At 34.2% G+C, this 16,705-nt stretch overlaps 1 protein-coding gene across 3 annotated transcripts in view; it reads left to right on the forward strand.

Moving 5' to 3' along the window:
• Positions 1 to 16,705, forward strand: part of ERCC6L2 (ERCC excision repair 6 like 2) — a 119,355-nt gene that overhangs the window by 43,542 nt on the left and 59,108 nt on the right. For all 3 annotated transcript variants that reach the window (XM_081066810.1, XM_081066809.1, XM_081066811.1), the window contains exons 8-12: positions 142 to 255; positions 545 to 664; positions 7,081 to 7,152; positions 7,752 to 7,897; positions 12,416 to 12,511. In XM_081066810.1, coding sequence (XP_080922936.1) covers positions 142 to 255; positions 545 to 664; positions 7,081 to 7,152; positions 7,752 to 7,897; positions 12,416 to 12,511 — 548 coding nt within the window. The remainder of the gene's footprint in view (positions 1 to 141; positions 256 to 544; positions 665 to 7,080; positions 7,153 to 7,751; positions 7,898 to 12,415; positions 12,512 to 16,705) is intronic.

Genomic DNA, 16,705 nt, shown 5'->3' on the forward strand with positions numbered 1-16,705 from the left:
TATCATTTTCTCAGAATGTATTATGCCAATAATAACCTGATAATAAATATTATTGTAAGTGATATGTTTTGTTGTGTAAGTAGTTACATAGCCATATTAGTCCCTTGCTTGTTTTTATTTTCTGTATTTTTCTGGTTACAGACTAATTCACATGGTGAAACAGTGAAAACCTTGTATTTCAGTTACCTTGCTGTCCTTCAGAAGGTAGCTAACCACATCGCATTACTGCAGGCTGCGAGTACCTCCAAACAACAGGTTTGGGTTAAAATCTTTTCGTGGTGCTACTTGGTAGAAGTATTTTATATTTAGTGTAAATTTCTTAAGCAAATACCCTTAAGTTATTTTTATATGAAATTTAAGGGGAAACTTACTTGCTCATTTTTTAATTTAGGTGTCAAAGAAATATATGCCCTTAAGTTTTTAATCAAAGTGAGAAAATTTAAGCTTAGATTAAAATAACTTACTTATAAAATTTTATTTTCAATTTATATGGGTTTAAATGTGTGAAGTTGATATTTCTTTTCTTCTACCTCTTCTCCTTAAGGAAACACTGATCAAAAGAATATGTGATCAGGTATTTTCCAGATTCCCAGATTTTGTGCAGAAAAGCAAAGATGCAGCCTTTCAAACTCTTTCTGACCCAAAATACAGTGGAAAAATGAAGGTAAGTGCTGTTCTTCCAGGTCACATGCACAGAAGGATGATATATAAAATATTTATCAAGTGGTATGAGAGGGACACCAACTAATCAGAACAGATGCCCCATCATTCAGAGGAGATTGTGGCCAGAGACAACTGGTATAGTTGTATCTTCATTTAGAAGCTCACTATGAACTCTACACCCAGAGGATTCTCAATTAGAAGAAGTACATCAAATATACTTCAAACTTTCCTACTGACGTATTGGATTCATGCACTCTTAAAAATGTCTGGTGTTGCCACATGTGTAATAATTTGTCTTCAAATGTTTAGGAGCTAATTTACCATAAATATAAATGCTAATGCCAAATAGGAAGGTGAGGATAGGTAGGAGCTTAGAATTGGAGAGAGACGAACTTCTGGAAGAGTTTTCTATGAGTTCTCTGTAGGTGCTGCTCTTGGTGATCTGTTACTGAAGGAGTGGTGTGAAAAGTAAGGCTAGGTTCTCCAGCTATGACCCAGGCTTCTGGGCATTGCTTGTCACAGCTGCATGAAATGCTGATAGCTTCTAGCCTATTTGTAGCAGAATTTGTTGAACCCCTTAATAACTACCCAGAATCTTTATTTATGGATTCAAAGATTTCTACAGAACTATTCCCAACTTTATGTATTAATTAAGAAAAAGTATGCTATTTCTCTTGGCAAAAAATAAATAAATATAAAGGAAGTAATATGAAGTAGGTTTTTTTTTTTCTTCTTTAAAATCCTGCAAATATTTTTAGGAGTTAATCTGCATAAGCTCACCATAGTTTCGTTTGCTGGGACCTCAAAATTTAATGATATACAATGAAGGCTAGGACAATTATTCACAATTAAAAACTTGTGAGTATATATATTTTTTAATAGAGATACAATTAACATATAACATTGTATTACTTTAGGTATACAACATAATTATTTGATATATATGTACGAGAGGTGATTAAACAATGATCAAACAATACAGTGAATGTTTAAATTTAAAAAATGTATTACAGTAAAAGATACATTGCCATTAACCCTCTTCCAAAATACTCCCCCTTGCTTCCAACACACTTATCCCATTGTTCTTGCCATTTCTGAAGCAGTTCTGGAAGTCCTCTTTCATGAGTGTCTTTAGTTGTACTGTCATGGCTGCCTCGATGTCCTGAATCATTTTTACTTTGGTAAAGAGCCAGAAGTCGCACAGTGCCAGATCCAGTGAATAAGGTGGTTGAGGGCACACCGTAATGTTTTTACTAGACAGAAATTGCCGTATACCAGAGGTGATGTGTGACAGGGAGCGTTGTCATGATAGAGGATGACTTACAGCATGCTTTAAAACACACTTCTCTCAACCGTAGCTCCCACCCAGCCGACTGCACCGAACAAGTTGAAACTTGTCACACACTGTTACTAGGGTTCATATGGTGCTTCCCATATTAAAGATCCCTGCTTTCCGTTGGATGGCACTCAGCAGCAGCATTCACCATATTTTGTGATCACAATGGAAAGGCTCCGTGTCACACATTGCTTCCGGTATATGGCAATTTCTGTCAAATAAAAACAATACAGTGTGTCCTCATCCACCTTATTCACCAGATCTGGCACCATGTGACTTCTGGCTCTTCCCCAAATTGAAAAAGACCATGAAAGGTAAATGTTTTGAATCAATTTAGGCCATTGAGGCAACCACGACAGCACAACTAAAGACACTCACAAAAGAGGACTTCCAGAACTGCTTCAGAAAGTGACAAGAAAAAAAAAAGAAGAAAGTGGCAAGAACAATGGGATAAGTGTGTTCAAAGAAAGGGGGAGTATTTTGAGGGGGATTAATGGCAATGTGTCTTTTACTGTAATTTTTTGAATTAAAACATTCACTGTATATTTTGATCACACCTCATATATTATGAAATGATTACCACAATAAGTTTAGTGAATATCCATCACCTCATATAGTTATAAGTTTTTTTTGTGTGTGGTGAGAACTTTTAAGATCTACTTTTACCAACTTTCAAATATATAGTATCATACTGTTAAATACAGTCAGCATGCTGTACAATCCATCCCCAGAACTTATTTATATTATAACTGGAAGTTTGTACCTTCTGAGTACCTTTACCCATTTATCCCTCACCCCCTGCCTCTGGTAACCACTGACCTGTTCTCTGTATGAATTGGGGTATTTTGTTTTTGTTTTTGTTTTTTAGATTCCACATATAAGTGAGAACGATATTGATCTCATAATATTTAGCAATATAATTTTAATCCATGAATACAGACCATCTTTGCAATTATTTATGTCTTCTTCAGTTTCTTGCATCCAATGTCTTAAAGTTTTCCGTGTGCCGGTCTTTCATCTCCTTGGTTAAATTTTTTCCTAGGTGTTTATTCTTTTGAGGTATTCTTTTGATGTAAATGGGATTGTTTTCTTAATTTCTCTTTCTGATAGTTCCTTATTAGTGTATAGAAATGCAACTGACTTTTGTATATTGATTTTGTATCCTGTAACTTTACTGAGTTTGTTTATTAGTTCTAACAGTTTTCTGGTGGAGTCTTCAGGGTTTTCCTATATATAATATCATGTAATCTGCAAATAGAGGCAATTTTACTTCTTTTTTTATGATTTGGATGCCTTTTATTCCTTTTTCTTACCTAATTGCTCTGGCTAGGATTTCCAATACTATGTTGAATAAAAGTGGCAAGAGTGAGCATCCTTATTTCCTTCTTGATCTTAGAGGACAAACTTTCAGTTTTTCACCATTGAGCATGTTAGCTGTGGGATTGTTATATGTGACCTTGATTATGTTGAGGTATGTTCCCTCTATACTCATTTTGTTGAGAGTTGTGTATTTTTAAAATAAATAAGTTTTTTCTAGTAAGAATATTCTATGTTTATTATCACAACAAATGTTTCAAATCTAATAATATTTCCTGACAATAGTAAATCTATTTTTGTCATCCATTTTATTGATGTTTTATTTATTTTTAAATTAAAAAATATTATAAACCCAATTAATTTAGAACTGAGCACTTATAATCTCATAATTTAAGCCAATAGAATATTTCCAAAAATCATGGCCTCTTTCAAAATCTGCATTATCCATTGCTGTTTATTTAAATTTTATTCATTGTGACTCTTCACTAAAAAGTTAGCACTCTTGAAATTAAATGGAAGTTTATAGCTCTGCATTTTATATTCTTGTATATTTACTAAATATATGATTTAAAACATACTGTTAATTAGAGTTATATATCTAGGAATAACAGTCAGATTAAGATAATTATTAGATTTATTTTTATTATGATTTTTAGAAGGGTAAAAGCAAACATAAACTGTTGCTGGAGGCTGGGTGCCTTTATATGTGAAGAAAGCATGTAATTTACTTGTTTGACTGCATGTGCAGTTTATTTGTGGACATAACGCCCACTGTACCCTTCATTGCCTTAAAGCTACACTCATGAACTCCAGTTCTTTCTCCTAGGTGTCAAGGTCTTTGTTGACCTCAACTACTATTCAAGGGGATGGTCACAAGTTGCACTTATTCCCCTGATGAGAATCCTCATTTTGCTTTTCCTTGGGAAATGCCACAGAGTGACTTATTATGGGGGTAAGAAAAAGGATCAGGAAACACAGTTTAGTGCTGCTGGAATCATACAAGGGTCATGTTAATCTATGCCTGACTAATTTGAGTAAAGTTAGATCCAATATTCCTTAGCTATGAACATCCCCAAATTTAAGATTCCTTTTCAGGTGGATTGCCTGTTCTGTGAAAGACAAAGGAGTAATAAAACACTGGGTCTGTATGTCAAGACTCCCAATAAATAGTGACTACACTCACTTCTGAAATTTCTGTGAGCGATCTTAGTTATTCATTTACTTAACGAGTCTTTTAAAAATAAATAAATAAATAAATAGCCTAATAAAGACCTTCAGTCCAAAAGCATTCACTTTTCTTATTTTGTTTTTACTGTAAGATACTCAAGCATACCTGAAAATACTATAGGTATGATACCACCTCAAACCATCAAAGTGGATTTCTGTGTAATATATCCTTGACTTAAAATGTTAATGTCTTTGAGAGAAGGAAAAAACAAGCCCCAGACGAGAAGAAAATGTTTGCAAAACAACAGGGACTAGTATCTAAAAAATACAAAGAACTCTTAAATCTCAACAATAAGAAAACAATCCAGTTTAAAAATGAGCAATAGATCTGAACATATGCCTTGCCAAAAAAGATACACAGATGGCAAATAAGCAGATGAAAACATGCTCAACATCATATGTCATTAGGGAATTACAAGTTGAAACAATGAGTTACCACTATACACCTATTTGAATGGCTAAAAGCAAAATACTAACACCACCAATTGCTGGCAAAGATACGGAGCAATAAGAAGTCTCATTCATTGCTGATGAGAATGCAAAATGGTACAGCCAGTTTGGAAGACAGTTTGACAGTTTCTCATAAAGCTTATTATACTCTTACCACAAGATCCAGCAATCGTGCTCATTGGTATTTACTCAAATGTGTTAAAAACTTATGTCCATCAGGAGCCTGCATATAGATGTTTATAGTAACTTTATTCATAATTGCCACAACTTGGAAGCTACCAAGATGTCTTTCAATATGTGAATGGATAAACATCTAGATGATGGAATATTATTCAACAATAGAAAGAAGTGAGCAATTAAGCTACAAAAAGCCACAGAGACCCCTTATATGCATATTGCTAAGTGAAAAAAGCCAGTCTGAGAAGGCTGCATTCTGTGTGATTCCAACTGTGTTACACTCTGGAAAAGGCAAAACTATAGAGAAAGTAAAATCATCAGTGGTTGCCAGGGGTTTGCAGGGAGAGAGGAATAGATGGAACAGAGGGGAATTTTAGGGTAATGAAACTATTTTGTGTCATATGGTGGATACACGTCACTATATGCTTGTTAAAACCCATAGAACTGTATAACACAATGAGTGAACCTTAATGTGAACTATAACTTATCAGTATTCATTCATCGGCTGTTAAAAATGCACCACTCCTTTTCCCATTTGACTACCACATTTTCTCCTAATGATAGATTTTAGTGGCTATGCTTATGGGATAGATTAAAATTGCCATGATTTGAAGAGGGAGGATTTATTTGTGTCTTCCTCCTATATGAAATGGCTGAACAGAAAAAAAAAATGCACCACCCTAAAACAAAAATGGTAACAATAGGGGAAGCTGTACAAGGAAGGGGTGGGAATGGGAGGAAGAGGGGGTCCATGGGAGTTCTCTGTATGTTCTGCTTCATTTTCCTGTAAATCTAAAATTGCTGTAAAAATGAATAATTTTAAAGTTAATATGTGGAATTAAAATGTACATACTTTATATAGAATCGTTCATTTTATCGAAAAATATAGCTAATGTCAATAAAACTACTTTATATGTTCCCCAAGTATTAAAATAATGTTTACCCGATCTGTGACATTTTTACTCACCATTTGATTGGTTATCTGAGTAGATTTTTATAAAACTCCATAGCTTTTTTTGAGGAGTTGGTGGGGTAGGGGTCAGAGTTAGTACAACTCTTGCTCATATATTAAAAGAATGTTATATTGAGTATAAATGTTTCATTTAGATGTTTGAATATTTGTCATTGAATAAATAAAATTGCTTAAGTGTTTATTGCATAGTTCCGAAAAACCTTAGACTTCGGACAGAAAATTCCTTTTCTTTCTTTCTGGTTGCTTTTCCATAGTGTTCTGGAGATGTCATTGCCAGATGTGGAAATGCCTATTTTAAAAATAACAGTATTACTATTATATACAGGGTTTGAATTATTCGCTTCCTCCCTAAAAGCACCATGTATAAGGGCAGATTATTGGCATTTTGAGGTCAAAATCAAATCTGGAAGTCAGAGCTTACTGTAAATAGAGAAACAGTGAGGAGAAAATGAGAAGAGGTATATATCTGACTGATTATTTTAAGAAAATAAATATCAAGACTTTTAGAACCTAGACGTAATTAAACACATTTCATTACATCTATCTAGAGAAAATTTAAATACTTCCTAAAAGGAATGCTGCTCTGTAATTTAGTTTCTGAACATATTGTAGGTATAAAGAAAGTGTATTTTGGAAATTAAATTAATCCATTTAAATGCATCCCATAATCTTAAATACTTCCTTTTTATTAAAACCAGATGAGATGAAATAAAAGTCTTTGGGAACTTTACCTCATTATTGACAATATGATGATGAATAACATGTAATATCTAATACTTTATTTCTATAACTTGCCAAAAATGAAAGGAATTAGGCAAACTGACTGAGGTTATGTTATATAAAAATACTTTTTAAGAAATTCTCAAGTGATGTTTATGTGTACAAAGTGTACTCTTAGTTGGAACTGGTTCACTGGTGTTCTGTGGTTCACTTCCAGGTCCTTCAACAGCTTTTAAATCATTGTAGGAAAAACAAAGATAAAGTTCTTCTCTTCTCCTTTTCCACCAAGGTGAGTTTTGTCTGAAGTGTATTCTTGACTGGCCCAGCCGTAACTCCTGAGGCATAAAGCCTAAGAGGCATAACAGCATCCAGCCACATTTTCTGTCTTATCCATACCATAGGAAATGGTAGTGAGGTGGGCAACTTTTAAATCTCAGTTATATCAGGGTTACTGTCAAATAGCAAACTCAAAGATAGATTTTTTTAAATTTTCTGATGTTTTTATTGATAACTAAAATGCTTTTTAAGGTATTTAAGACATTTTAGAACATAGGAAATAGCACAAATAAATGAAATATATTTAGAAAAATGATTTGGCCAATACTTTTCCTTTCATTTGGTTTTAGTTTTAAAAAATAAATTTTGATTTTTTTTCCCTGAAAGATTGTTTTTTTGTTTTTTGTTTTTTTTAAAGAAAGGTTGCTGAAAGTCAATTTCAGGATAATGGGATATGTGGGTCAGAAGTCAGAAAAATATTTGCTGCTTTTGTAATTATAAGAAAGGAATTGTGAACAGCAATAGTTAATACTTAGTAAATTTCATCTCTAGTGGAAGGAAGTTTATGTAACCATAAATTTGTCTTTGCGCATCTCCATACCTTTCCTCTAGTTGCTTGATGTGCTGCAGCAATACTGTATGGCATCTGGGCTTGATTACCGACGACTTGATGGAAGTACAAAATCAGAGGAAAGAATCAAGATCGTGAAAGAGTTCAATAGTACACAAGATGTTAACATTTGCCTTGTTTCCACGATGTAAGAAAATAAAATTTGATAACTTGATTTTTATCTAATTGCTTTTAAGATTTAAGGTAATTTTTAAACTATTGCTGGATTCATTTTCAATGGTTATGCTTATATTGCTTCGTTTTACTTGGCTTTGAGGAGACGCAGCAAAAATGCTATTAATTATGACTGAAATAACAATTTCTTGACTTTCACCAAACCTTTTCTCTCAATTTCCTTATCACTACTGAATTCCCCTTTATATGTCTCATTTTATAAAGATGATGATAATTGTTTAAAAACTGAATGTTTTCTTCTAGGAATTTTCTGTGGTACTGTTCTGACTCAAATCTGTGCTCAGAACAATGAGACTAAGTTGAATAATTGAGTTATCAATCGAATAACTGAGAATCGTTTGTAGCAATGGTTTCCAAACTGTGCTCAAGGAGCCGACAAGAGCCCACAGGGCCTAGTGGGTGAGGTGTTTCTCCTCTTTGTCTCTGCCTCTTCTTAACCAAAGCAGCTCTACATTTATAGGTTTTAAAAAGTTAAATCAGTTCCAACACTTATTTACAAATCTCTAATTAAAACCTTTTAAAGAATATACACATTTAAGAGAATGAGTTAAGTCAATATAAACACCTAAGTAAAATGAATCTCTTTTTTGGGGGGTAACAAATTCATAACTATTTGCGTCTAATGTAATAAATATTTTATAGATTTGCTCCCACTGTCTTTCAAAAAGACTTTCAAGAGACTTTAAAAGTAAACATGAAAATGCAAAAAATAGAAATTAAGACAAGATAAAAATTACTTAAATGAGAAAGAAAATTGTATATATAAAAATGGGTGAGCACTGAAATTAAATTTTTGATCACTGAAATTATTCTTGAATTCTTTCAACTAAGGCAAAAAGAGAGAAGCTCTGGATTCCCAATTTCTTATGAATGAATTCAAGTTGTGATTCCTCATGAGTCCTTACATACAGAACATTAAATGACATAACATACTATCTTCAGTTAAGTTTTATAAAACACACATATGTATCCTTAACTTTTTGGTCCTCCACATTCAATTCTTATATCAAATAAATATGTAAAAAATATACTTTAACCATATCTTCATAGTCCACAAAAATGATTTCAGTGAATTAAGTTTTATTGTTATGTGTTAGCTATTATAAAAGGTCAAATGAAATACTCATTTAAAGAATGCTCCTAAGAAGACCTAAATAAATGTACAGATACTATGGATAGGAAAGCTCAATAGCATAAAAATGCCAATTTTCCTCAAAATCATTTATAAAATCAATGATTCCAATAAAAATCCCAACCCAAGAAAAAATGCCAGATGACCCTCTTTATTTAACTGAAGGAGATGATTATGGAAAACTAGGCTTTAAGGTATTGATGTTCCAAAATAAAGTTAATTCAGAGAACAAAAGCGCTTGGACAGCAAGAAAAATTTTAGATTAAAAATCATTTCAAATAAAATAATACAACTGGAAAATGACATTTCTCAGAATATAGAGCAAAAAGATAAAGTCTGCCTCTAATCCATTATTTTGTTATGTTGTCTCGCCAATCTAACACCCCATTGTTCAATTCAGTTGTTATCATTGCCCCTTAATGTGGGATAACAAAAATAAGTTTTGGGTTTATTTGTTTGTTTGTTTGTTTGTTTGTTTTTTGCCTTTGAGGAGCACTATAAGTAATACATGCTTTACTGCAGTTATGTTTAAAGTTCCATGAACATTTAAAGGATAGGCCTATCAAGAAAGACCATAGAAGAATGGTAATGTTTAAACTGGCCCTTTATAGATAAGATTTCATTAGAAGGAAAAGCAGGTTTACATAAAGGGCATTTTAGGCATCGGTTCAGAAATGACCAGAGAATTTAAGTGGTTAGAGCTTAGGATACATTGAGGGAAGAACTGGATATATGACTAAATAGGAGGAATCATTAGTTAATTTAACAAAGACATATTGAGTGTTCTGTGACAGGTCCTGGAGAAGAAAAGATGTAAAGGTTCAGCCCCAGCTCTTTTAAAGCTTATAACTAAAAAAAATATGAGGATGGAGGGAATAGTTGTTCAGAAATATGTAAAACGTTTGTTTCCATATAGTTTGTAAATGCCAGTAAAAGGAGGCACAAAGGAGAAACATGTAGTTCATTCTTCATTAGCCATGCTGAAGAACAAGTAGAAGTTAGCCAGGCAAAGAAGAGAGCAAAGAAAACTGCAAGTAGTGTATGAAGGCAACTTTAAGTATATTGGTAGTTCTGTGAGATAAAGTCCAAGAATACAGCTGAGGCGGTAGGCCTAGTCATTGAGGCCTGAAGAGTTTGTCTCTGAAGTATAAGAATTGAAGGGTTAAAACAGAGGAGTGGCATGCTCCATTTTTTTATATTCTGTGCTTAAAATTTTTTTATATTCTGTGCTTTAAATTTTTAGAATGGATTTAAGGTCTGAGGTAAGGGAAGACAGTTAAGAATCCAATGAAGTAATATACATAGGTGCTGTACCATAAGGGCTTGAAATAAGGCAGGGGAAATAGGAATGGAGAAGACTTGAGAAAAACATTTTTGAGGTAAATTTACTAGGATTTAACATTGGATGGCTTTTTAGTTTTTGGTTTTTTCTGTAAGTCTGTCAGTAACAAATTCTCTTAGTTTTTCTTAATTGAAGAATGTCATGATTTCCCTTTCATTCCTGAAGGATATTTTTGCTGGATGTAGAATTCTTGGTTGATAGTTCTTTCAGCACTTGAAGAATGTAGTACTGCTTCCTCCTGGCCTCCATGGTTTCTGATGAGAAATCCACTGTCATTTGGATTGGTGTTCCCTAAAAGTAGTGTTATTTCTCTCTTATTGCTTTCAAGACTTTTTCTTTGTCTTATGTCTTCAGAAGTTTAATTATGATGTATCTTGGCATGGATTTCTTTGGGTTTATTTCATTTTTGGAGTTCATACAACTTCTTGAATTTGTAGGCTTATGTCTTTTCCCAAATTTAGAGAATTTTCAGCCACATGTCTTAGAATACTATTTCAGTCTCTTTTTTCATTCTGAGACTATAGTGATGTGTTTCTAGTAGCTTTTCTGTTATTGTCCCTCAGGTCTCTAAGACTCTATTCATTTTTTTTCAATATATTTTCTTTCTGTCGTTCAGATTGGGTAAATAATATTGACCTGTTTTCATGTTTACTGATTCTATTCTCTGTCATCTCCATTGTAGTGTCTAGTCCATACCAGCAAGTTTTGTAATTCATTTATTTTTTAGTTCTGAAATTTTCATTTGGTTTTTCTTTATATCCTCTCTTGCTTCTCAGAAACTTTCTTTTAGTTTGTTTCAAGCATATTTGTAATTTCTTATCAAAGCATTTTTGTTATGACTACATTAAAATCCTTGTCAGATAGTTCCAACATCTTATTCATTATTGTCATCTGTTGATTGTCTTTTCTCTTTCAAGTTGAGATTTTCCTGGATCTTGGTATGACTAATAATGTTTTATCATATACTGGAGATTTTTAGTATTATAAGAATTTATATCTTATGTAAATGTTTTAGCCTGATACTATGTCAGCCACATAGGGATGAAAATCCATGTTTTTTTGCTTGGCTTCTGTTGACATCTTAAGATTGGGGTGCTTTGTTACTGTTTCTGTATGGCCTCCATTGAAACAATAGAGGGGGACCTAGTTATGACTAGCAGACATGAAAGTCCCAGCAACTCAATCAGTCTTCTCTGACACAAGGTGTCAAAGAAGGGGTGAAAGGTATCTCATTACATTCAAGCAAGAGTGGAAGTTTAGTCTCTTCACTCAGCCTTTATTGACCAGGTTGAGTGAGGCCAGATTTTTTTGTGATGTTTGCAGGAATAGGCTGGTTATTGTCTAATGTATTTCTGTCTTAGAAGGCTTCACCTTTTATGGTTCTTTGGTTAAAAGAAGGATTTTTTTTTGTTGTTGTTTTTTGTTTGTTTGTTTTTGTCTATGATGGTTGGCATTTCCAGTTCACTGGCTTCTCCAGATCCCAGTAGGGGATATATTTGGTAAAAACAAAGCCAAGAAACTCACTGCATGTTATTCTTTATGCCTTACAGTTCCTAGCCATACTGTGTTCCCTCTACCTTTCAGCATCATGTTTATTTTATAATGTCCAGGGTTTTCACTTAGCTGCACTTAGTGGGAGAAATAAGAAGTATATCTACTTCTGGCCTTTTTGTTAATGTGCATGTTACTTTATTTAGCTAGATTATACTAACAGCTTTTAAAAATTGTTAGGAAAATCTTACAGAAATCGTATTTGAGTATAACCAGCACAGTCTACTTACATGGACTCTAATGGTCAAATTTTTTAGGGATGTTCTAGAGTGGTAGAAAAAGAATATTTCATAACTATTTCATTTGTGGCGTATTTGTGTTTTTATCATCTTACTTTTATGATGTGCAGTATTGTGTTGATTTGGTTATAGAAACCTGGCACAATTGAGTTATAGAGCAGCAATTATTTTTTGGCTGTTTTAATGTGCTCTTTCTGTTTTCTCCAGGGCTGGTGGACTAGGCCTCAATTTTGTTGGTGCCAATGTTGTTGTATTATTTGATCCTACTTGGAATCCAGCCAATGACCTTCAAGCCATTGACAGGTATAATGCTGACAAAATTTAAAGTGACCTGCAAATACTTTTAGTCTAAATATTCTCCTGAATTGTTTAGGTTGTTTATCATATGACTGTGATTAGAAGATAGGGAAAACCTTGTAAAAAAAAAAGAAAAACTTTTACTTAAGGTAACCATGAACTTCTGAATCCAACTGGCAGGTTGATAATAGCCATTTATTTTCCATTCATCTCAAAAATCCCATTATTATGACTGAATTGATTTAAAAAGAAAGAATAGATCCAAAATAGGACAGGTCACTACTAGTAGATCAAAGTTTTGAGAAAGTCCTGAACGATAGAAGGCAAACAGAATCTGTATGATCAAGAAACCAACAAAGAAAAACCACAATTCAAAGTCGACAGGAGAGCACAGAGGAATTTCATGCATGTGGTCAGCAACTGTAGGATGTGGGAGTAGTCCAGAGTCCATACTTCTGGGAAATTAATTAATGTGCTGACTCTAAAATAAATTCCTCTTCCATACCTCATAATACAGAGGGGTTGGCCTATAACAGGTGCTCCTTTGATTTAAGCTGAAAGAATCATTTCATAAATATTATAAATAACTGGGGAATCTGACTGACAAAAGATTCTTAAAGTGGCCATTGGAACCAAATCGTAAAGCAGAGCTGAACCTGAAGTAATCCTAGATATACACAGGACACAAAAAGAGAGAAATGATCAAATAGACCTCTACCTTCATGGAATCCCTGACCAGCTTTCCTATACAATACATCCAGTTCCTCGTTTGTATTTATGAATGGAAAATTAATTATGGGACATTTTAATAAAACCAGCAGTATGAAAGAAAAGGGCCAAGGTGAAAAACAGATCCTGAAGAAAATAAAATAGACACCATGAAAAACAAAAATAGAAATTCTTAGAAATGAAAACTATTGCCAAAATAAAATAACACAGTAGACATTCTGCATAATCAAATGGAGAGAATTAAAAGTGGAAATTGTTATGGAAAATAAAAGAACTGAATATTTTAGAACATAAACAATGACGATAAGGAGAGAAAACACACATAGACACATCTGGTGATACTTCTAGTTCCAGAGGTAAAGAGAAGGGCTAAAAGATGCCAGAGTGAGAAAGAGGGAGAGAAAATTATTTGTAAAAACAAAGATAAAAGAATAAAACAGTTTATCAACAAAGAAGTGAGAATCACACTCATTTCTGCAGAACAGACTTTGAAGAACAAAATTTTTATCGTATTATAGGATTCTAGAAGATAAGAGTTGTCACAGTGACAATATTCATATGACTATATTCAAAAGAAAATGGTGACCTGTAGTTATGGTCAGTGGCTAAAATATCAATATGTAAGGGCAAAATAAAGCAACTTTTTGATGTCTAGGAACTGAGAAATGTATTACTCATGGTATGAAAACATTATTTAAAGATATATTCCAACAAATGAAGTATTAATCTATGCACAAAAAAGACATACAAAAAGTTAGGACAGTGAATAAAATGCTCTATTTATAGTTAAGTCTAAATAATTGGCTGAAAGGTTTACTGCAGTTGTAAAGAAAGAATTGTTAAAAATATGAAGAGATGGTATAAGAAAATTAATATCAAAAACTAAAACTCCATGTAATTTTAATATAACAGCATGGAGGAGGTGTTGTAAAATTTTATTAGAATTTTTCTTTCATCAAGAGAAAATGAGGATATATTGGTCAGTTTTCAAAATTTATGCCAAAAATTGTTTTTAAATGCTAACAAAAAAAATTAAGGGCAGCAATGAAAAGAGTAGGACATAGTAATCACTAGGTATAGTTTTTGAAAACACAGATGCTCGGGCTCTACCCTACAGGCATTCTAATTCTGTAGGTCTAAGAGGGAACTCTACAGACTACATTTTTAAAAATACCTCAGGTTGTGTGTCAAAGGACAATATCAATAGTAAAAGACAACCACAAAATAGGATAAAATATTTGCAAATCACATATATGATAAAGGATTTATATCTAGAATACATAAAGAACTAAAACTCAGCAACAAAATAACAATCCAATTCAAAATTGGTGAAATGACTTGGATAGACAGTTCTCCAAAAAACTTATACAAATGGCCAAGAAGCACATGCAAAGATGTTTAGCATCACTAAACATTAGGGAAATGCAAATCAAAACTGCAGTGAGATACCACTTCATACCCATTAGGATGACTATTATCAAAAAAACAGCAAACAAAGGGCAGCCAGTTGGCTTACTTGATTAGAGCGCAGTGCTCATGACACAAAGGTTGTGGGTTCAATTCCCATGTGGGCCAGTGAGCTGTGCCCTCCACAACTAGACTGAAAACAATGACTTGACTTGGAGCTCAGCTGTGCCCTCTGCAACTAGATTGAAAACAGCAACTTGACTTGGAGCTGATGGGGCCTGAAAAAACACACTGTTCCCCAATATTCCCCAATTAAAAAAAAAAGTAAACAGTAAGTTTTTCTGAGGATGTGGAGAAATTGGAATCCTTGCTCATTGCTTATAGGAATGTGAAATGGTGCAGCTACTGTGGAAAACAACTGGTGGTTTAAAAAAAATTAAACAGAGTTACCATATCATCCAGCAATTTCATTTCTGGGTATATGCCCCAAAAACTGAAAGCAGCAACTCAAACAGATACTGGTACATTCATGTTCATAACAGCATTATCCACAATAGCTAAACGGTGGAAACAACCCAAATGTCCATTGATGGATGAATAGATAAACCAAATGTGTGTTGTAATACAATAGAATATTATTCAACCTTAAAAAGGAATGAGAAGAAGGAAGGGAGCGGAGTGGAAACGTGCAGTCCCGAGGTGGAATTGCGGCCAGTGGCGGCTGCGGTGGTGTCAGTGATGGCGGCAGCGGTGGTGGCGGTAATGTGGCCGGCAAGAATCACGGGACCCCAGGGCGGAACAGAGAACACAAAAGCCAAGAGGGCCCAGCTTAAGAGGCACAAGATTCAACATATCCAGAGGCCAACTCCAGACCAAACCAGAGTACTACCGTATTTGACCTACAAGTCACACACCCAGAGGGAATTCTCTGCAGGCACAAGAGCCCATAGAGACCAAACCACATTTAAGTGGTCAATCCTCGTGCAGCAGAACAACCTGCGGTGGGCAGAGCCAAGTCTTGCAACTAGTCAGCCTGGGAATTAACCCCACCTACGCACAAGCAAAAAGCAATTAAAGATCTTCTTTAACAGGACAATATACACAACACAAGAGTCACCTTTGGAGAACACGCAGAGGAGAAGAAGGAAGTGGTGCAAGTCAAATATAAAGCACACATACTATATAAGATAACTCCGCAAGAACTAAGAACTCTAGGGTATCTACCTAATACATCAAAGCAAACACAGAGAGTCAGCCAGAATGGGGAAACAAAGAAACCTGTCCCAAACAAAAGAATAGAAGAAACCTCCACAACTGGAACCAAATGAAGCAGAGATAACCAACCTATCAGAGACAGAGTTCAGAACACTGGTGATAAGAATGTTTAAGGAGCTTAGAGAAGTCATAAAGAAGGATGTAGAAATCATAATGAACAACCAGAACTAAAGAACACAATTACCGAAATTAAGAACTCTCTTGAAGGAATTACCAGCAGGTTAGATGAAGCAGAGGATCGAATCAGCGACTTAGAAGAGAAGTTAGCAGAGCTCACCCAAACAGAACAACAGAAAGAAAAAAGAATAAAAAACAATGAAGATGGTTTAAGAGACCTCTGGGATAACATCAAGCGCAACAACATGCGCATCATAGGAATACCAGAAGGTGAAGAGAGGAAGCAAAGGATTGAGAACATACTTGAGGTAATAATGTCCGAAAACTTCCCCAACCTGATGAAGGAAACCAACATACAAGCCCAGGAAGTACAGAGAGTTCCAACCAGAATAAACCCGAACAGGTCCACACCAAGACACATTATAGTTAAAATGGCAAAGCTTAAAGACAAAGAGAGAATCCTAAAAGCAGCAAGAGAAAGACAGAGGGTTACATACAAGGGAACTCCCATAAGACTATCAAATGACTTTTCTACAGAAACATTGAAGGCCAGGAGGGAGTGGCAAGAGATACTCAAAGTGATGGAACACAAAGGTCTAGATTGCTTTATCCAGCAAGGATATCATTTAAAGTTGATGGAGAGATAAAGAGCTTCTCAGAAAAGAATAAGCT

Source organism: Rhinolophus hipposideros (genome assembly GCF_964194185.1).
Source record: "Rhinolophus hipposideros genome assembly, chromosome: 11".
NCBI classification, from domain to species: domain Eukaryota; kingdom Metazoa; phylum Chordata; class Mammalia; order Chiroptera; family Rhinolophidae; genus Rhinolophus; species Rhinolophus hipposideros.